Source organism: Salmo salar, chromosome ssa20 (genome assembly GCF_905237065.1).
Source record: "Salmo salar chromosome ssa20, Ssal_v3.1, whole genome shotgun sequence".
In the NCBI taxonomy this organism is placed as follows: domain Eukaryota; kingdom Metazoa; phylum Chordata; class Actinopteri; order Salmoniformes; family Salmonidae; genus Salmo; species Salmo salar.
In genome coordinates this window covers 73,591,703-73,614,140 of record NC_059461.1, presented here as the reverse complement: position 1 = coordinate 73,614,140, position 22,438 = coordinate 73,591,703, and the positions used below count along the sequence as shown (strand labels likewise).

The following is a 22,438-nucleotide window of genomic DNA, read 5'->3' as shown; positions in this document are numbered from 1 at the left end:
AAGAGGAACCAGGCTATGAGGGGTGGCCAGTCCTCTTCTGGCTGTGCAGGGTGGATATTATAACAGAACATGGTCAAGATGTTAAAATGTTCATAAATGACCAGCATGGTCAAATAATAATAATCATAATAGTTGTCGAGGGTGCAACAAGCACGTCCGGTGAACAGGTCAGGGTTCCATAGCCGCAGGCAGAACAGTTGAAACTGGAGCAGCAGCACAGCCAGGTGGACTGGGGACAGCAAGGAGTCATCACACCAGGTAGTCCTGAGGCATGGTCCTAGGGCTCAGGTCCTCCGAGAGAAAGACAGAAAGAGAGAAAGAGAGAATTAGAGAGAGCATATTTAAATTCACACAGGACACCGGATAAGACAAGAGAAATACTCCAGATGTAACAGACTGACCCTAGCCCCCCGACACATAAACTACTGCAGCATAAATACTGGAGGCTGAGACAGGAGGGATCAGAAGACACTGTGGCCCCATCCGATGATACCCCCGGACAGGGCCAAACAGGCAGGATATAACCCCACCCACTTTGCCAAAGCACAGCCCCCGAGTATAGCCCACAACGATCTCCGCCATGGCACAACCCAAGGGGGGGCGCCAACCCAGACAGGAAGACCACGTCAGTGACTCAACCCACTCAAGTGACGCACCCCTCCCATGGACGGCATGGAAGAACACCAGTAAGCCAGTGACTCAGCCCCTGTAAAAGGGTTAGAGGCAGAGAATCCCAGTGGAAAGAGGGGAACCGGCAAGGCAGAGACAGCAAGGGCGGTTCGTTGCTCCAGCCTTTCCGTTCACCTTCACACTCCTGGGCCAGACTATACTTAATCATAGGACCTACTGAAGAGATAAGTCTTCAGTAAAGACTTAAAGGTTGAGACTGAGTCTGCGTCTCTCACATTGGTAGGCAGACCATTCCATAAAAATGGAGCTCTATAGGAGAAAGCCCTACCTCCAGCCGTTTGCTTAGAAATTCTAGGGACAATTAGGAGGCCTGCGTCTTGTGACCGTAGCGTACGTGTAGGTATGTACGGCAGGACCAAATCGGAAAGATAGGTAGGAGCAAGCCCATGTAATGCTTTGTAGGTTAGCAGTAAAACCTTGAAATCAGCCCTTGCCTTAACAGGAAGCCAGTGTAGGGAGGCTAGCACTGGAGTAATATGATCAAATTTTTGGGTTCTAGTCAGGATTCTAGCAGCCGTATTTAGCAAACATACTCACACACACAAAAACACTCACACACACCTCAGTCCATTTCATCTGCCTGAGCGATTTATTGATTGAGACTTCCCACCACACTAATGCCCAGTGGTCCCAAGTGACTGTATGTGTTTGCTACTCTAAAGTAGCTGTAGTCTGCCTATCAGTGTGTAGTCTACTGTCCTCACTCTGCTCTCTCATGCTGAAAATCCTCACTGGCCCAAAAGACAGGTCCCAGATCAGTGAAAGAGCCCCCCCCAGGAGACAGACCAAGACATCACACAGCCATAGGAGACAGACCAACAAGTAAGTCACCCAGCCGTGGCCTCTGAGTGGCGCAGCGGTCTAAGGCACTGCATTGCAGTGCTAGCTGGGTCACTACAGATCCTGGTTTGATCCCAGGCTGTGCCGCAGCCGGCCACGACCGGGAGACGCATGAGGTGGCACACAATTGGCCCAGTGTTGTCCGGGTTAGGGGAGGGTTTGGCTGGCCGGGTTGTCCTTGTCCCATCGCGCTCTAGTGACTTCTGTGGTGTGCCGGATGCAATGCGTGCTGACTCGGTTGTCAGGTGTATGGTGTTTCCTCCGACACATTGGTGTGGCTGGCTTCTGGGTTAAGTGAGCATTGTGTCAAGAAGCTGTGCGTCTTGGCGGGGTCGTGTTTTGGAGGACGCATGGCTCTCCCGTGTCCGTATAGGAGTTGCAGCGACGGGACAAGACTGTAACTACCAATTGGGGAGAACAAGGGGTAAAAAAAAGTCACCCAGCCACAGGGATTTCAGGGAAGTCACATGAGAGCAGTATCCTTCTTACCATTTAACATTTTACTATAGACTGGACTGATTTTACAGTTTTCTACGCTGTCTCACAGCCACCCAGGGAGCAGAATGTATTGTCTAGACAGTCAGTCTGCACCTCCCGAGCTGGCACATTTGGTTACGTTCTGAGAATGGAAGTGAAAATTTCACCTGTTCTGGGAATGTACATTTTTGGGTTGCAGGGAGGTATGCCACCAGGATGGAGCTAGAATGCCTTGTTTTTTTTACGCATACAAAGCTGTTCATTTCAGTCTATTTAAACAGACCCAATTCAAAGGAAACAAGTACTCATTAAGATCAGGTGTGGCCAATTAGTGTGTGCGGTCAACACATCTGGACACACTTTATAAGATAGAGTTTTGTTGGTGCTGAGAATGGAATGTATATTTTTAATTAACATTCCTAGAAGGTTCTCTGAGCATTACCAAAGTTCTTGTGTTTTTTTATGGCAGTTTCTTAACGTTATCTGAATAATTTGAGAAATGACTTTAAATAGAACCATGAGGAAACCTGTAAGAAACGATATGCTGAAGTACTGAAATTCCCACAGAAGAACGATGTTTGTTAATGTTCTCTGAACTATTAAAGAACATTCCTAATGTCAAACCAGTTGGAGAACGTTCCAAAATTATAATGACATTTAAGTATTGTGATGTGGAATCCACATGAAAAATAATAATAATACAAAAATAACATTTTTTGTCAAGTGCTGAGAATGTTCCAAAGCCAAGCCACTATCCTGCACCATTCCCAGAAAGTTGTTGGAAGGTTGTATGCAAAATAACCATAGGACAACCATGCTCTCACCAAACCAACATATGGTTCTCAGAACATTATGTGCTAGCTTGGTCAGTACAATAGCAGAAACCACATTTCATGGGAAATAATTACTTTAGGTTTCATGCTTATCTCGAAGCCTTGAGTCTTCTTGCTGTCATATCCGTCACTTATTTTTATAGCGCGATCGTCTTGGGTGTTCAGAGATGATGATTGACACACTCTAACTGCCGCTGGTGTTTTGGGTATCATGGGTTAGGAGGGAGATAAAATCAGGTGGTTGTTTTTCTCATTTCTCACATATCACCAGGAGCGCAATCACACACATACACACATGCACACGCGCGCGCACACACACACACACACAAACACACACACGCAAAGACATGCACACAGGCAAAGATGTCTGCACACACACACACATACATTTTATAGCTCTCTTGTGCAAATCTGACCTATGAGTCATGCTGGCTCTACTTCCAGACACCCTCTCTCTCCTCCCCTCCCTCTTCCTCTCCCCCCCAGGCCATCTCTCTCCTCTCTCAAACTCTAATGTCGCTCTCTTTCCTTTCTCTCTCTGCTCCTCTCTCTCCTGTCTTTCTCCCTCTCTCTCTCTGCCCTTCTGTCCCTCCCTCTCTCTCCTTCCATCCCTCTCTCTCTGGTCTCTGGGATCAGATGCTTTACTAGAGCAGACAGCCGGGGCCTCTGCAGCTTCCTGTCTCAATGGGCACTTAGCAATTACTAGGTGCGCGGCATGTTGAACTGTCAATTAGAGAAACCATAGATCACCACTACAGGAAGCCAAGCACACTGGGACAAAACCAAAAGGCCTAGTTCTCACAACATAACCTTTCATCTCCTCCTTACACACAAGAGGGTCAATTAAATCAACATGTTAGAGGTCTGGAAATAGATCTTGGTGGTCAAATAGCTGTTAGTTGTGATATCAATATTAAGCCTCTTTTGACATCTGTGGCATGAGAATGTTGGATAAGATTGGAACGGGGTCAAAAGAAACCAGTAGTGTTTGGGAGAAAAGAGACCTAAAATTCATTAGCATATACTGTAGTAGAATGGTGGTTTCCTCCTGAGCTTGGTTTCAGTTCAGATGGGGATTTGGAGGAGGTTGAATTTCCTCTAAGTTGATTGTGGACTCAGTGGGCTGAAATGGAGCCAAGTTGCTGATGAGAAGTGTCTTTGCATGTGCTTGACTGGAATGAACACAGACACGCATAGTCAATGTCCCTCTACGTCCTTTCTTCCTCTTTTCTCCTCCCTGTTGTGGGTATGTGCAGCATTAAAGTGTAATGTGATGTTTCTTTTGGGAAATTCCTGTGTGACTCCTACCCCAATTACAACTTGTTTGTGTCACCGCAGCAAAGGGATGTCTCTACGAAATGCCAGCTGTAGGCGGGGAGAGATTTATTTTTATCTGAGCCACATCTTTCAGACCAACCAAGCTACCATTGGTCTCCTTCTCTGTGCCAATCACATAGCATCTGCTAATCACAACCCCCCCACCCCACCCCTCAAAATAAAAACATCAAAGCCCAAGACAATGTAAGCATAACAAGCCTGGATTCAGCAAGGCCTATGTTGAAGTGCAACAAGACTCCAAGGGAAGCCATTTCTACACCCCAAACAGAATTGAGCGTGTCTTATTGTGTAACATGGCAGAATGGATTCAGGAAAAAGGGAAGCTGTTACTGGGGCTGTCAGGGACATGTGGTAAAGAAGGAGAGAGAAATGGAAATATTATATGAGCCCTTTGTAGGCCGACTTACTTTTTGCTTTGTTTTATAGATTTTTCTTGACTCTTCTGGTGGTTTGTTAGCTGATTTAGGCAAAGGAGACGGGGAGGAATGGAAGGAATACATTGGAAGTAATGTGAATGAAAGATGGGGCACCACTGTAGCGTGGTTGTGATGAAGTCCTATTGTGGTCTGTTATGACAGCACTGAATGGAGAAGGAGCACAGAATAGACACTACTGTAGTGTAGTAAACATCATCTGTTAGAAGACTGAGCATTACCTGCACTCTTAGAAAAAAAGAGTTATTTGGGGTTCTATATAGAACCTTTCGGTTCTTTAGATGAGATTAAAGAACCCTTCACGAAAAGAAGGTATATATATATACACACAGTACCAGTCAAAGGTTTGGACATACCTACTCATTCAAGGATTTATTTTATTATTTGTACTAATTTTCTACATTGTAGAATAATAATGACAACATCAAAATTATGAAATAACACATGGAATCATGTAATAACCACAAAAGTGTTAAATAAATCAAAATATATTTTATATTTGAAATTCTTCAAAGTAGACAGCCTTTGCCTTGATGACATCTTTGCACACTCTTGGCGCTCTCCCAACCAGCTTCATGAGGTAGTCACCTGGAATGCATTTCAATTAACAGGTGTGCCTTGGTAAAAGTTAATTTGTGGCATTTTTTTCCTTCTTATTGCGTTTGAGCCAATCAGTTGTGTTGTGACATGGTAGGGGTGGTACACAGAAGATAGCCCTATTTGATAAAAGACTAAGTCCATATTATGGCAAGAACAGCTGAAATAAGCAAAGAGAAATGACAGACCAGCATTACTTTAAGACATGAAGGTCAGTCAATCTGGAAAATTTCAAGCGCTTTGTAAGTTTCAAGTGCAGTTGCAAAAACCATCAAGCGCTATGATGAAACTGGCTCTCATGAGGACCGCCACAGGAAAGGAAGACCCAGAGTTACCTCTGCTGCAGAGGATAAGTTCATTAGAATTACCAGCCTCAGAAATTGGCAATTAACTGCACCTCAGATTGTTACTTGAACTGACACATCTCAACATTAACTGTTCAGAGGAGACTGTGTGAATCAGGCGTTCATGGTCAAATTGCTGCAAAGAAACCACTACTATATGACACCAATAATAAGAAGAGACTTGCTTGGGCCAAGAAACAAGCGCAATGGACATTAGACCAGTGGAAATCTGTCCTTTGGTCTGATGAGTCCAAATTTGAGATTTTTGGTTCCAACCGGCCGTGTCTTTGAGAGACGCAAAGTAGGTGAACGGATGATCCCTGCAGGTGTGGTTCCCACCGTGAAGCATGGAGGAGGAGGTGTGATGGTGTGGGGGTGCTTTGCTGGTGACACTGTCAGTGATTTATTTAGAATTCAAGGTATACTTAACCAGCATGGCTACCACAGCATTCTGCAGGGATACGCCATCCCATCTGCTTTGCGCTTAGTGGAACTATCATTGGTTTTTCAACAGGACAATGACCAACACACCTCCAGGCTGTGTCAGGACTATTTGACCAAGAAGGAGAGTGATGGAGTGCTGCATCAGATGACCTGGTCTCCACAATCACCCGACCTCAACCCAATTGAGATGTTTTGGATTAGTTGGACCGCAGAGTGAAGAAAAAGCAGCCAACACGTGCTCAATATATGTGGGAACTCCTGTTGGAAAAGCATTCCAGGTTAATATGGTTGAGAGAATGACAAGAGTGTGCAAAGCTGTCATCAAGGCAAAGGGTGGCTACTTTGAAGAATCTTAAATATTAAATATATTTTGATTTGTTTCACACTTTTTGGGTTACTACATTTTTCATAGTTTTGATGTCTTCACTATTATTCAACAATGTAAAAAATAGTACAAATAAAGAAACGATTGAATGAGTAGGTGTGTCCAAACTTTTGACTGGTACTGTATATATCCAGTGAGGGTTCTATCCCTACCCCAGAGTATAATGGGAATTTTTGAAAACAACAGCGAACAAAAGCTAACCCAGTCAAATTAAACTCTGGAAGGACAACTAACATTCCCTTTTAATTTGTTTCAGCTGTTTTGCATTGACATTTTTATCCATAATGAATGATGCTGCTCTATGACTTTGCCTGGTCAGAAAAATGATCAAATTCATATTCAAACATTGCTGCCGAGGTCTGAGTGGCAGACAGCAAGGTTCATACAATCCTGTGTTGTTCATACAATCCTGTGTTGTTCATACAATCCTGTGTTGTTCATACAAACCTGTGTTGTTCATACAAACCTGTGTTGTTCATACAAACCTGTGTTGTTCATACAATCCTGTGTTGTTCATACAAACCTGTGTTGTTCATACAAACCTGTGTTGTTCATACAAACCTGTGTTGTTCATACAAACCTGTGCTGTTGCAAACTAAAGGCTATCTAGAATGGTCGCCATGCATCACACTGGTGGGTGCTACACATTGGTGGTGGATGAGGTGAGTTTCCCTTACTATGTAAAGTGCTTTGAGTACCTCAGTTGGTAGAAAAGCACTACATAGATCCAATCAATTATTATTCATAATTATTAGAAGCAGGAGGAAATAAGGTTTTTAATAAAAGCATACAGTCTTAGATAAAGAAAGCGAAGTTTATTATTTAAATCAAATATATGAAGCCAAAGTCATATGATAAACTATAGCATAGATAAATAAAGTTTAAATGTTATTTGAATTTGAGCACTTTTGTAAGCTAGCTAGCTAGTTAACTTAACAAGTTAATTTAGCTAGCTAAACAGAAAAATCTAGGCTACTTTAATTCACCAAGTTATAAGCTAGCCAGCTAACTCCTTCAAATAAAGATACTTTATGGGATATGCCACATAGAGCTACAGAACCAGACTAACATTGGCAATTAGCTAATTGTTACTTTTATTTCAGTATTTCAGTGTGGGGTCAATTGAGGGGACTATGTTTCATGAAGCCATTAGAAGACTGTTGCTGAGCGAGAGGAGGTACCTAAGTATACATTATTTATAATGAAATGTGTATATAATAAGTCTTAGTGATTCAATAGCCTAGTTAATCATTACGTGGCTTTTAACACACTATGTTTTTGCAGAGGATCTCTTTCGGCTGCTGCTGAGAACAACTGCATGTACGTTGTTCTTCTAATCTACATCATATGTCTGCATAGCATTTTGTCTTTGAAAAATAGGGGTAGGATTGTAGAGAATCAAAGGACCATGAATGTAATAAGAAACCTTAGATGTTGGCTTAGGGCCGATAGCAACCACTACACAATGTCCGGTCAGAACAAGGACGAGGCGGATGTCCAGGTTAAGAGGAGTTTAATGGACAAAGATGTCCACATTTACACACACATCTGACCACTCACGGTTCAGATAACTGAGAATCATGTCCACGTGGTCCTTTAGATGCACGCACAATTAAACATCAGACATGCAGGGATTCAGTCCACAGGAGGAAATGTTCAGCAAGAGGGGAAACTGTGGAAGTGCTCATCAGGATGGGAAAAGCACGTTTCTGACCACACAGCGTGCTGGGGTCATAGACTAACTGAAACTGAAGTCCTGGGAATCAAGGCCACTGATGGGCTGAAGGAGATGTGGTGATAATTATTTGCCATTACCTTGACCAATAAGACACGAACAAAAGTGGGGGTCTTCTGAATAGGAGACTAAGTTGCTCGAATAGAACTAACCAGAAGGGATCGCTCGAATCAGCTGACTTAAGCTGGCCGTTTTAACGGTCTTCATTTGGCAGATTAACTCATGTTTTTGCTCTTCTCTAGCACCAGTCAGACAACCCATACTGTACTGGCGCTAGGTAACCCAGCGGCAAAGGAGTTCGGCCTGTGGCAGGAGTTGTACCTGTGGCCAAAAGGTGTCCAGTTCAAATCCCGGGCCGGGCACTGGAAAAAACGGGCGGAATTGATCTGACAACTGGAGGGCTGCTGGGTTTACATCCTCAAAAAATTCCCCTACTGTTGGGCCCTTGAGCAAGGCCCTTAACCCCACAACATGCTCTCCTTCCAGGGGCACTGCACTGCAGCTTGAACTTGTGCTTGTCTCAACTGTATGTATGAGGTCTGCTGTTTGGTTGAGAATGGAGCAGAACACACATTTTTTTAATTCACTTTAAATAATGGACAAAGTTGTACTGTATTGTAAAGAAGTCAGCCAGAGTTGACGTGGGCCATGACTCAAACAATGATGCCTCGCTAGCCACCAGTGCATATTTCCAAAATATGTTTGCAATAAATTCTAAAAGCTATGCTGGTATTTTTTTGTCCATTATTTAATTGTTTATTAAATTATATTCTTAGCTAAAAATATTACAATTTAATAGTAGTAGCCATAATTCCTAAATAGCACCATGCAAGGTTCTATATGGAACCATTTTGGTTCAGTGAAGAAGAGCCTGTAGGGTTCTGGTCAAAGAACCCTATAAATATAAGGGCACAAGGCGATATCCAGATGCAGACATGGGAGGCAGACGGTTTGAGTCTTGATATTTATAAAACAATCCAAACGGGTTAGGCAAGAGAATGGTCGTGGACAGGCAAAAGGTAAAAACCAGTTCAGAGTCCAGGAGGTACAGAGTGGCAGGCAGGCTCGAGGTCAGGGCAGGCAGAATGGTCAGGCAGGTGGGTACGGAGTCCAGAAAACAGGCAAGGGTCAAAAACCAGGAGAACTAGCAAAAGAGAATAGAAGAAGGAGTACGGGGAAAACGCTGGTTGACTTGAAAAACATACGAGACGAACTGGCACAGAGAGACAGGAAACACAGGGATATATACACCAGACAATCAGACAATCACAAGACAGGTGAAACAGATCAGCGTGTGACAATAAAAGGGTTCTATATATAACTTTTATGAAGCAACTGATAGAACCCTTTTTGGTTCTATAAGGAATTTTTTTTTCTAAGAGTGTAGTGAATTTTACCTAGAGGGCTCTTTACCACACCAAACACTAAGGACATGTGTGCACCATGGTAACCAGTATAATTCTGTCTCACTGTGGATTACATGGCATTTGAAGTCAAAGACATCTTCTGAGAAACATGCAAAACCGTTATGGATCAACATGAATGTGTTTGATGGTTAATACTACAAACAGACTGAAACGGGCTTACCAAGAAAAACTTCCTAAAGGACTAATTCGAGGTAGAAAAGAGTTGGAGCTCTCCACAAAAAAAGCAGAGATCTAGATTGTTTAAAGAACATATTTGAATTGGTGGTGTTCTTCAGGGCTCTGTATTTGTACCATTGCTTTTTACAATATGATGTACTGTACTTCCCTCATTGTCCTCTCCATCGCTGAATCACCCTGGTCAATCCATCATACAAATGAAAAAACGTCTAAACTAATGCACTTTTTTCTATATTTACTTCATCATTCTAGTTTGAAAATAATCCAACAGCAGAGGACGTCTGTTTGTCTTTGCTTTCTCTCTCTCAGCACAATCTGTCTGTAAAAAAAAGCTACATCTGACTCATGCTCTTGTAGTAATGAAAAAAAGAGTGTTCCTTTTTTTAGCAGATGAAAACAGAAAAATAAAAAAAAGGCACATTTATGTAAGAGCAGTATGTCGCGCAACAACTACATCAACACACAAATGCCTCACAAATTATACAAAGGTTAGACATGTTTTACTCCTATACATATCTACCTCTATCAGTCCAGTATTCCTGCATATTGTAGATATGGTACTGGAACTGACTGACCATGTATATAGTATGCTTACTTTCTCATGTTCTTATTTCTCGATTTCATTTCTCATGTTTTTGATTACTGCATTGTTGGGTTTTGAGTCTGCAAGAAAGGCATTTCACTGTACATGACATTAAAACTTCCTTGATAATAATGACACCTTTGTAATCTACCTGTAAATCCCCTCACAGTAATAAGGTAAGGCCTAGCCACATTGATGAGTATTAATATGGCATCCTCGGGTTCTGGAGGCTGGAGCATATTGAAATAATTTCATAGTCTTCCCACACTCAAGTGCGTCACACACACCAAGATGTTTATCTGAAGCAAATTGCCATTGACATAAATGTACAGAATTCAGTGACTCATGCTCATGCCCAACCCCCAACACAGACAGAGAGATATGCAGACAATGGCTGAGACAACTAGCCCATATCATACACACACACAAAGAGGGACATGATCCACCTGAAAATTGAGCCATTGACGTCAAAGCTTCTAGACCAATACAATTTATCCTTCTCTCGCTCTCTGGTTTCCCTCGCTTCCTCTCTCTCTCTCTCTCTCTCTCCGCCTCTGCCTCCCTCTCTCTCCGCCTCTGCCTCCCTCTCTCCACCTCTCTCGAACTGCCTCTCTCGCTCTGCCTCTCTCGCTCTGCCTCTCCCCATCCACCCTGCCAGGACATTGACAGCTGGGGTTAAGGAGAAGGATCACTGTCATGATGCAGTTTCCCTATTATATATTTACATTTACATTTTAGTCATTTAGCAGACGCTCTTATCCAGAGCGACTTACAGTAATGAATGCATACATTTCATGCATTTTTTTTTGTACTATTATTATATGACATCATCAGAGATATTGATAATTGCTATGGCATTGGAATCAATTTGATCGATGAGATCAATTCAAATGGGATTGTTATAGATGTGTCAGATGTCTGTGTATTACTGATACAGAACAGAACAATAGCCAACTACAGATCAATGTCTATATGATGCCAAGCAAGCATTAAGAACAAATTGGCCTGAAGTTCACTGATGTTATCTTACTGAAATCAGAGAGCATCTTTAGGCTACACCCAGGGCTTAGGATAAAGCAGGTTGATTAGTATCTGAGGCACTTGGAGACAGCAGGGTTTTTTTGTCTCTCTAATAGGCCGATACAATTTGATAACACATTGAACAGATGGTGGAACATATGCAGATACCACTTACAAATATATGACACCAATATGTGTATGGCTGTAGTTACATTTGAGACTGCTGCTAATTGCCTGTAAGAAAAGTTTCTATTTGACCCTAAAGGCCTGTGTTTTGGGAAGACGGGCTGTAGGAGGAGGGAGAGGGTGGAACAGAAGGGTAATTGGTTTCTGTTTACCCATAGCACAGCCACAACCACAAGCAATTAGCCAAGCTGCTTGAGCCTTACATCCTTTACTGCTTGGCGTGTGTGTCTGTGTTTGCGCATGCGCGAGTTCATGCAGTCATTAGGGAGTTACATGAAAAGTGGAGGCATGTGCTGAATGTAAACAAAATATGGTTGGTCAGCCAAATACGTCAACAGACGCATACAGTCGCACTGAGACACAATCCTAATCTATTGTTACAATGTCAAAATAGAAGCGATATCTGAAAGCGTATCTGGAATCTGGATCCCTAGTAAACAAATCATACTACCATGCTCATCTGAGTGCCGACTCCCAACGGAAATGTATGAATGAAAGTGACGACGTCCCTCTGACCTGGGCCAGACAGGACTTGAAAGGCAACCAAAATAAAAGACCAGTGGCTTACGATTGCACGGTCATACGCACCTCCCATAGCACACGATCTCTCTGCAGTCCTCATCACCCCGCCTCATTCTTTGACCGATCTTGGGCGTGAATGAGTCATCGACGGATTCTACTCTCTTTCGAGAGGGACGCCCGCAGCGCCGTTTTGTTGATGCATACATAGGTGCAAATCACAATTTACTGCGAACATCAGCAGTTATGGTAGGCTAAACAAATGTTTAGTTTGAAACACAAATATTGCAGCATTATTTAGCATAGGCCAACAAAATGCCTCACGTAGGCTTAAGTCCCTAGAGCAAATGATTATAACTGGGTCTATTACCTATAATTAGCCTATACTCTGTCTGGAGAACTCGTAGGCATAGTTGTATAGGTCTATCACTATATAAGTAGACATTGTGCTAATTAATCACGACCTTACCGTCCAGATATTGTATATATTAATTACTTAGTCATCGCTGTTGGTTAACAACCAACATAATTAGACATGATGATAAAACAGTGATCACATAAGCCTTTCCAATTGAACGTCGAGGTGAAGAGACGTGAACCAGTTCTAATTATGTTTGTGTGTTTCTTTGGATCGAGTATTGCGTATGTCGCAGTGACGCACGAGTCAGGTGGCGCCTCATATAACCGGAGGAGCTGTCCCCGGTGCTGAACACAGAGAATCCCTGCTCACACTTACACTGAGAAAGAGATGCTAAATTCACTCACGACTATCGATTGAAACTATTTTGCAGAGGTAAGATTTTATATAGGGCCTACATCGAAATTATTATTTTAAGAAAATGGAATTCAGTTGTACTATTTTCAGTTATTTTAATATGTTAATTTCCATTTTAAAATCCGTTTATCTTTAACCAACCTGATGCATTGCAAACAGGGCTACCGCAGTGAAGAGATGCATAATCTGTTTTATAGTGTCTTAGACTAACTATTCACGTTTATTATAGTTTCGTTTTTAGTGATTTGCTAAAGTAATTTGTAGTTTTTATTATGTAGGATAAGCAGATAATACATAGCCTAAATTAAACAACACTTTGATTTCAAAACCAATTCATCCACTAGTTGATTTATAAATAGCAGTGTTCAATATTTGTATCCAAATTAGGTGCATGATTATAAAGTTCCATTGCATTTTCTCAGTGAAAGGCTTGTGCAACACAACATTGTTTGAGTGTGCTAGAGATGTCTTGTGTGTAGGTAGTAGTGTTTCGACAGCAGCCAGCATCAGCCGAAAGGTTACCAAGACAACTGGATTGTGACTCATTCTAGAGAGCAACAATTTGAAAACTTATGAGATTTATAGGCGAGCTGAATGCCCATGCTATTACTGCTCTGCAAACAATCATTTTGGCTTTCACCAGATGCGATTTTCATTCTCTGGGTAAAAACGGCAGCTAGAGTGAAAGAACCTCAATGCATATCACTAATAGTCTATAGCAATCTAGCTGAAGCGTCAAACGGGAATAAAAGGCAGGTGTAAAAATGAAGGATTTTAGAATTGTAATGGTCATTAGAGCTGATAATTACAAAAGCCTTTAAACTGGCCTCATCATTAAAAGGGCCAATGAAGCAGTTCTCAATATGAAATCATTCCTGACTAGCAATTAAGTACCTTACTGTGATTGTTTTCAATTAAAATTGTAAAAAAAAAATCTAATAAAATAGCTTCTTAGCAAAGAGCAATTTCTCAAGCAATAATTTTGCTAGGACTATCAGAGTGGGAAGGGGAAAAACTGAAAACTAGCTGTTATTGGCAGAAAGGCTTGGAACTCTTTTTCTTATTGGTCTATTAACAAATTTAGTCTGGAAATATATATAAAACACAGGAAAATCACGATTTTGACTGCACAGCTCTTGAACATATTCTTGTTTGAAAGAAATGAAGACTCTAAACTGAAGTGACAGGAGCAGATACGTAGATAATGGTCTGACCAGTGAAAAATCTTCATATCCTAAACCTAAAAGGTCAGCGCTGACTCTTCTCTCCCTGTTGTGTCTGTCTCCAGGCTGAAGACACCATGCCATCACTCCCCAAGCTCTCCTCGGCAGGGATGGCCTTCCTCCTCTCCCTGCTCCCCCTCCTCCTCCTGGGCTCCGGCAGTGCCCAGGGGGCCTCTCTCAGAGAACACAGACTGAGGGGCAGTGAGCTGGACCCCCAGCGAGGAGACACCCCCTACCTCCCCCCCCAATGCAGACATGCTCAAGGCCCTAGAGTACATTGAGAGCCTCCGCCAGCGGACCGGGGGCGTCAGCCCCACAGGAGCAGGCTTCCCTCACCCCAGACTATGACACCACCAACATGGACACAGACTCAGAGAAACTCCTCTCCATGCTGAGGCTAGCCTCTCCTGCCCAGACCAGTCAGAGTAATATAGGCCAAGGCCAGGACCAAGATGAGGATGATGAGGAAGGGGAGGGCAACAAGGAGAACAAGACCCATGAGTGGCTGCAGGCGGTACTGAATACCCTCCAGCAGACCAAGAAGGGCCCAAAGCCAGCCCCTGTGAGGCCCAGTGCAGCCCACCACGCTCTGGGCAAAGGGTGGAGACCGACGAAGGAGGAGGACAGCCAGGTGGGAGAGGGCATGGCGTACCCGTGGTCACAGCGTGCTAGCCTGCCTCACAGGAAGTACCCGCTGATGTTTGAAGATGAAGAGGACGGTGAGGAAGAAGGCAAAGTCCAGGGCCGTGAGAGCCCCTTCAAACGCACCAATGAGAACATGGAGGGGAAGTACACGCCCCAGAACCTGGCCAACCTGCAGTCTGTGTTTGATGAACTGGGGAGGATAGCCAATGCCAAGGCTGGACACAAACGCCAGACTGAGGATGATGAGGATGATGAAGATGATGACGACATGTTCAAGGTGAGGAACCTGGCCTATGAGGATGTGACAGGGGGAGAGGATTGGACGCCCCTAGAGGAGCAGGTGGATACGGAGGACGAAGAGAGAGACAACAGGCAGGACTTCGACAGAGGCTTGGAGGATGATGATGATGATGATAATGAAGATGATGAGGAGATTGATGAGGTCAAGCGATCAAGCCAGCCAGGTCCAAGAGAATATGACCCAGATGACTACTACCTTCTGAAGGTGCTGGAGAAAACAGAGCAGGAGGAGCGGAAGAGAGAGCTAGAAGAAGAGGAGGAGCAGAAGAGAGAGCTAGAAGAAGAGGAGGAGCAGAAGAGAGAGCTTGAAGAAGAGGAGGAGAGGGAAGAGAGGAGGGCAGCTCCAACTCAGTACAGTGACAAGGTAGATCCACAGGCCATTTACAAGCTCATCCAAATCTCCCAGAAACTACAGATCCCACCAGAAGACCTGATGGACATGCTGAAGAGTGGGGAGATGACAAAACAGGACAGGACACCACTGAGGACACAGGCACAATCTTGGACACCTAATGATCTGGCCAGGGTAGAGGACAAATTAACTCAGATCTCCTCTCACCAAAAAAATAAGATCCCCCCAGAGACCTTCTTCAACAGACGGCTGCCTGAGACCCAAACAAGCAACGTCCTGGAAGAAATAAACACAGAAGACATTCTAAAAATCCTAGGGCTGGGAAGCGTGGCAAATCAGAACGCACCTGCACTCAAGAAGCACAAACAGCATACAAGCCCGCCGTCAAGGTTCTACGCGCCAGCTGGAAAGCAGAAAGACTACATGCTCTCTGAGCCAAACGTCCCAGAGAAAGGAAAGAACGACTACGACTACACTGTTGACGAAGACGAGCTGTCGTCGTATCTGGCTGCCCAGATGTTGGCACAGTATCCGCAGACAGCAAACAAGGCAGACCAAAAAAAGCGCGCCTCGCAGCCTCCCTCACAGGACCATCAGCTTGTACTGGGAACATTCGAGGAGGCAATACAGGACTACTTTGACCAAATGGACTCAGATAAAAGCCCGCCTCAGAAAAGACAGTCAGAACCCGAGGAGGACACGGGCGATGTGTCACAAACGCAGGGCTTGGATGACAACACGCTGCTGAAAATTCTAGGCTATCTGAACCCAGAGACTGAAGAGGGCGAAGATAAGGACCTTTACACCAAAACTGTCAAAGGACTGTAGATGGTGGGGATGTAGATCCATATTATATTGTTTTGATCAGGGGGGAATCATAATAAAGTATTTTGAAAAGTAAATACATGCAATGGAGTTTAGTCTCTTCAGTAGATTTACTACAGCTCATGCTTGAATAGCCAATTTATACATGAACTTGATCTGATGTAGCTACAAGGGAGTGCCTGTTGGTGGTTGTAACTGAGTGTGTGGCATAATATTCAATGTTTTTGATAGGCTAGCTAGAACAACACTAGTTACAATAGACCACTTTATACTAGCCGTACATCAGTGCACATCCACTTGTGTTCCTCCTCGTAAATTATATTTCGTACATGTGTTCGGTAATGTGTAATGTATGAGGTTAATAAAGCATTGACTTTATTTTTTCCTTACTGTGTAGTGTTTACTAATTGGAGCGCACAGATGGTGAACAGGCTGCAGAATATCACATTCAAAACACCATCTGTCTCAATGTGTCAGCAATAACAATATGTAGCCTCCGCTTGTTGTTGTAAAATCTAAAAACTCTTGATCAATCAAACATCTTTGATTGACTGATAAGCTGTATGTTGCAATGCAATCAATTTGGGCAATTTAAAGCTACAATAATGAGCAAACGTGAAGATGGACATTTCAGCCACACAGAATGAGATTCTATTTCTATGATTTCAGTCCCTTGGACAGCACCGGTCGCAACAAACAAGAATGACACATTTATTTAAAACATTTTAAGGGGTGGATCAGCTTTAATACTGCAGATAGATTGTTGCTTCCATCAATGTAATATACATACATACATACATACATACATACATACATACATACATACATACATACATACATACATACATACATACATACATACATACATACAGTTGAAGTGGGAAGTTTACATACACCTTTGCCAAATACATTTAAACTCAGTTTTCACAATTCCTGACATTTAATCCTAGTAAAAAGTCCCTGTCTTAAGTCAGTTAGGATCACCACTTTATTTTAAGAAAGTGAAATGTCAGAATAATAGTAGAGAGAATTATTTATTTCAGCTTTTATTTCTTTCATCACATTCCCAGTGGGTGAGAAGTTTACATACACTGAATTAGTATTTGGTAGCATTGCTTTTAAATTGTTTAACCTGGGTCAAACATTTCAGGTAGCCTTCCACAAGCTTCCCACAATAACTTGGGTGAAATTCGTCCTGACAGAGCTGGTGTAACTGAGTCAGGTTTGTAGGCCTCCTTGCACAGAACACACGCTTTTCAGTTCTGCCCACAAATGTTCTATAGGATTGAGGTCATGGCTTTGTGATGGCCACTCCAATACCTTGAATTTGTTGTCCTTAAGCCATTTTTCCACAACTTTGGAAGTATGCTTGGGGTCATTGTCCATTTGGAAGACCCATTTTCGACCAAGCTTTAACATCCTGACTGATGTCTTGAGATGATGCTTCAATATATCCACATCATTTTCCTCCTCATGATGCCATCTATTTTGTGAAGTGCACCAGTCCTTCCTGCAGCTAAGCACCCCCACAACATGATGCTGCCACCCCCGTGCTTCAAGGTTGGGATGGTGTTCTTCAGCTTGCAAGCCTCCCCCTTTTTCCTCCAAACATAACAATGGTTATTATGGCCAAACAGTTCTATTTTTGTTTCATCAGACCAGAGGACATTTCTCCAAAACGTTCGATCTTTGTCCCCATGTGCAGTTGCAAACTGTAGTCTGGCTTTTTTTATGGCGGTTTTGGAGCAGTGGCTTCTTCCTTGCTGAGCGGCCTTTCATGTTATGTCAATTTAGGACTTGTTTGTGGATATAGATACTTTTGTACCTGTTTCCTCCAGCATCTTCACAAGGTCCTTTGCTGTTGTTCTGGGATTGATTTGCACTTTCCGCACCAAAGTACGTTCATCTCTAGGAGACAGAACACGTCTCCTTCCTGAGCGGTATGACGGCTGCGTGGTCCCATGGTGTTTATACTTGCGTACTATTGTTTGTACAGATGAACGTGGAACCTTCAGGTGTTTGGAAATTGCTCCCAAGGATGAACCAGACTTGTGGAGGTCTACAATTTCTTTTCTGAGGTCTTGGCTGATTTCTTTTGATTTTCCCATGATGTTAAGAAAAGAGGCACTGAGTTTGAAGTTTGAAGGTAGGCCTTGAAATACATCCACAGGTACACCTCCAATTGACACAAATGATGGCAATTAGCCTGTCAGAAGCTTCTAAAGCCATGACATCATATTCTGGAATTTTCCAAGCTGTTTAAAGGCACAGTCAACTTCGTGTATGTAAACTTCTGACCCACTGGAATTGTAACACAGTGAATTATAAGTGAAATAATCTGTCTGTAAACAATTGTTGGAAGAATTACTTGTGTCATGCACAAAGTAGATGTCCTAACCGACTTTCCAAAACTATAGTTTGTTAACAAGAAATTTGTGGAGTGGTTGAAAAACGAGTTTTAATGACTCCAACATAAGTGTATGAACACTTCTGACTTCAACTGTACATACACACACAATATATATTGTCGAAAATGGGTCTTCCAAATGGACAATGACCCCAAGCATACTTCCAAAGTTGTGGAAAAATGGCTGAAGGACAGTTGAAGTCAGAAGTGTTCATACACACACACACACACATATATATATATATATATATATATATATATATATATATATATATATATATATATATATATATATATATATATATATATACTACACACTGCTCAAAAAAATAAAGGGAACACTTAAACAACACAATGTAACTCCAAGTCAATCACACTTCTGTGAAATCAAACTGTCCACTTAGGAAGCAACACTGATTGACAATACATTTCACATGCTGTTGTGCAAATGGAATAGACAACAGGAAATTATAGACAATTAGCAAGACAATAAAGGAGTGGTTCTGCAGGTGGGGACCACAGACCACTTCTCAGTTCCTATGCTTCCTGGCTGATGTTTTGGTCACTTTTGAATGCTGGCGGTGCTTTCACTCTAGTGGTAGCATGAGACGGAGTCTACAACCCACACAAGTGGCTCAGGTAGCGCAGCTCATCCAGGATGGCACATCAATGCGAGCTGTGGCAAGAAGGTTTGCTGTGTCTGTCAGCGTAGTGTCCAGAGCATGGAGGCACTACCAGGAGACAGGCCAGTACATCAGGAGACGTGGAGGAGGTCGTAGGAGGGCAACAACCCAGCAGCAGGACTGCTACCTCCGCCTTTGTGCAAGGAGGAGCAGGAGAAGCACTGCCAGAGCCCTGCAAAATGACCTCCAGCAGGCCACAAATGTGCATGTGTCTGCTCAAACGGTCAGAAACAGACTCCATGAGGGTGGTATGAGGGCCCGACGTCCACAGGTGGGGGTTGTGCTTACAGCCCAACACCGTGCAGGACGTTTGGCATTTGCCAGAGAACACCAAGATTGGCAAATTCGCGACTGGCACCCTGTGCTCTTCACAGATGAAAGCAGGTTCACACTGAGCACATGACAGACGTGACAGAGTCTGGAGACGCCATGGAGAACGTTCTGCTGCCTGCAACATCCTCCAGCATGACCGGTTTGGCGGTGGGTCAGTCATGGTGTGGGGTGGCATTTCTTTGGGGGGCCGCACAGCCCTCCATGTGCTCGCCAGAGGTAGCCTGACTGCCATTAGGTACCGAGATGAGATCCTCAGACCCCTTGTGAGACCATATGCTGGTGCGGTTGGCCCTGGGTTCCTCCTAATGCAAGACAATGCTTGACCTCATGTGGCTGGAGTGTGTCAGCAGTTCCTGCAAGAGGAAGGCATTGATGCTATGGACTGGCCCGCCCGTTCTCCAGACCTGAATCCAATTGACCACATCTGGGACATCATGTCTCGCTCCATCCACCAATGCCACATTTCACCACAGACTGTCCAGGAGTTGGCGGATGCTTTAGTCCAGGTCTGGGAGGAGATCCCTCAGGAGACCATCCGCCACCTCATCAGGAACATGCCCAGGCATTGTAGGGAGGTCATACAGGCACATGGAGGCCACACACACTACTGAGCCTCATTTTGACTTGTTTTAAGGACATTACATCAAAGTTGGATCAGCCTGTAGTGTGGTTTTCTACTTTAATTTTGAGTGTGACTCCAAATCCAGACCTTCATGGGTTGATAAATTGGATTTCCATTGATTATTTTTGTGTGATTTTGTTGTCAGCACATTCAACTATGTAAAGAAAAAAGTATTTAATAAGATTATTTATTTCATTCAGATCTAGGATGTGTTGTTTAAGTGTTCCCTTTATTTTTTTGAGCAGATATATATATATATATATATATATATATATATATATATATCCAAGATGGTGTAGCAGTTCGGACGTCTTTGTCTTTGTCTTGTTGTGTCCCGTGTATATATATATTTTTTTCTTCGTATATATTTCATATATATTTTTAACCTCAATTTCAACATACTCTCCTGCAACCCGCCTCACCCAATGTGGTATGGATCTGCTATTTTCTATATTTTAGAACCAGAACCCCTAACAGAAGCTAGCCAGCTTACTAGCTACTAGTTAGTAGTCAGTTAGCCACTGCTTGCAGTCATTAGCTAACCTTAGCCCGGTCAACTCCTGCCAGTCTGCACAGCGCGATTCAAACCAGAGCATACCGGACTGCTTTTTCTCCACCAAATCTCCATATCTCCAGATTCCTACCGCAAGCTCTGAACCTTTTCACTTGGATCATCGCAGCTAGCTAGCTGCTATGCTCTTAGCTGCTCTTGGCTGACATCTCTGTCCCGAAGCAAGCACCAGTTAACCTGGAATTAGCCTCATGCTAGGCCCATCTCCCGGCTAGCTGAAAAGGTCCATCAGCCACTCCTTGGGCTACAATACCTATTTTGCCAATTGGCCTGCACCCCTTTTACTGCCGACACGTAGCCCTGCCGATCCATCACGACTGGTCTACCGACGTAATCCACCCGATGGGGTTTCAACAGGCTCCTCCGTCGCGAAATCCCCTGAAGACCCATCCGCTAGCCCGTTAGCCTGCTAGCCGCGGCCCGCTAGCTGTCTAGAGCATATCGGACTGTTAGCTGAAGAGGTCCATCAGCCAATTTCTTGGGCTACAATAACTACTTTGCCAATTGGCTTGGACCCTTTTACTGCCTACACGGAGCCCTGCCGATCCATCAAGACTGGTCTGCCAACGTAACCGTCCGAGGGGGCTACAAAAGACTCTTCTGTCGCGATGTCCCCCTAAGGGCCTTCTGCTAGCCCCGGCCCGCTAGCTGTCTGAATCGCCGTGTCTCCAGCTCGCCTAGCTACTCACTGGTCCCTATGATCACTCGGCTATGCATGCCTCTCCCTAATGTCAATATGCCTTGTCCATTTCTGTTTTAGTTAGTGATTATTGCCTTATTTCACTGTAGAGCCTCCAGCCCTGCTCAATACGCCTTAGCTAGCCCTGTTGCTCCACCCCCCACACATGCGGTGATCTCACCTGGTTTAAATGGTCTCTAGAGACAAAACCTCTCTCATCGTCACTCAATGTCTAGATTTACCTCCGCTGTATTCACATCCTACCATACCCTTATCTGTACATTATGCCTTGAGTCTATTCTTCCGCGCCCAGAACCCTGCTCCTTTTATTCTCAGTTCCGAACGCACTAGACAACCAGTTCTTTTAGCCTTTAGCCGTACCCTTATCCTATTCCTCCTCTGTTCCTCCAGTGATGTAGAGGTTAATCCAGGCCCTGCAACGCCTAGCTCCACTCCCATTCCCCAGGCACTCTCATTTGTTGACTTCTGTAACCGTAAAAGCCTTGGTTTCATGCATGTTAACATTAGAAGCCGCCTTGTTATACTCACAGCTTTAGCACACTCTGCCAAACCGGATGTCCTAGCCATGTCTGAATCCTGGCTTAGGAAGCCCACCAAAAATCCTGAAATGTACATCCTAACTATAACATTTTCCGATAAGATAGAACTGCCAAAGGGGGCGGAGTTGCAATCTACTGCAGAGATAGCCTGCGGAGTTCTGTCATACTATCCAGGTCTGTGCCCAAACAATTCGAGCTTCTACCTCTATAAATCCACTTTTCCAGAAACAAGACTCTCACTGTTGCCGATTGTTATAGACCACCTTCAGCCCCCAGCTGTGCCCTGGACACCATATGTGAATTTATTGCCCCATCTATCTTCAGAGCTCGTACTGTTAGGTGACCTAAACTGGGACATGCTTAACACCCTGGCCGCCCTACAATCTAAGCTAGATGCCCTCAATCTCACACAAATTATCAATGAACCTACCAGG

General features: G+C 43.6%; 1 protein-coding gene across 1 annotated transcript; it reads left to right on the top strand.

Annotated features, from left to right (window-relative positions):
• The first annotated feature begins 12,708 nt into the window (after window positions 1-12,708).
• LOC106591944 (secretogranin-2) lies at window positions 12,709-16,534 on the top strand. Its single transcript, XM_014183210.2, has 2 exons — window positions 12,709-12,822; window positions 14,093-16,534. Exon 2 carries the CDS (start codon window positions 14,386-14,388, stop codon window positions 16,150-16,152), a length of 1,767 nt encoding a protein of 588 aa, XP_014038685.2. The 5' UTR covers window positions 12,709-12,822; window positions 14,093-14,385; the 3' UTR covers window positions 16,153-16,534.
• Window positions 16,535-22,438: the final 5,904 nt, after the last annotated feature.

Coding starts and splice junctions, on each gene's coding strand:
- LOC106591944 (XM_014183210.2), top strand. CDS start 14,386: ATGGACACAGACTCAGAGAAACTCCTCTCCATGCTGAGGCTAGCCTCT.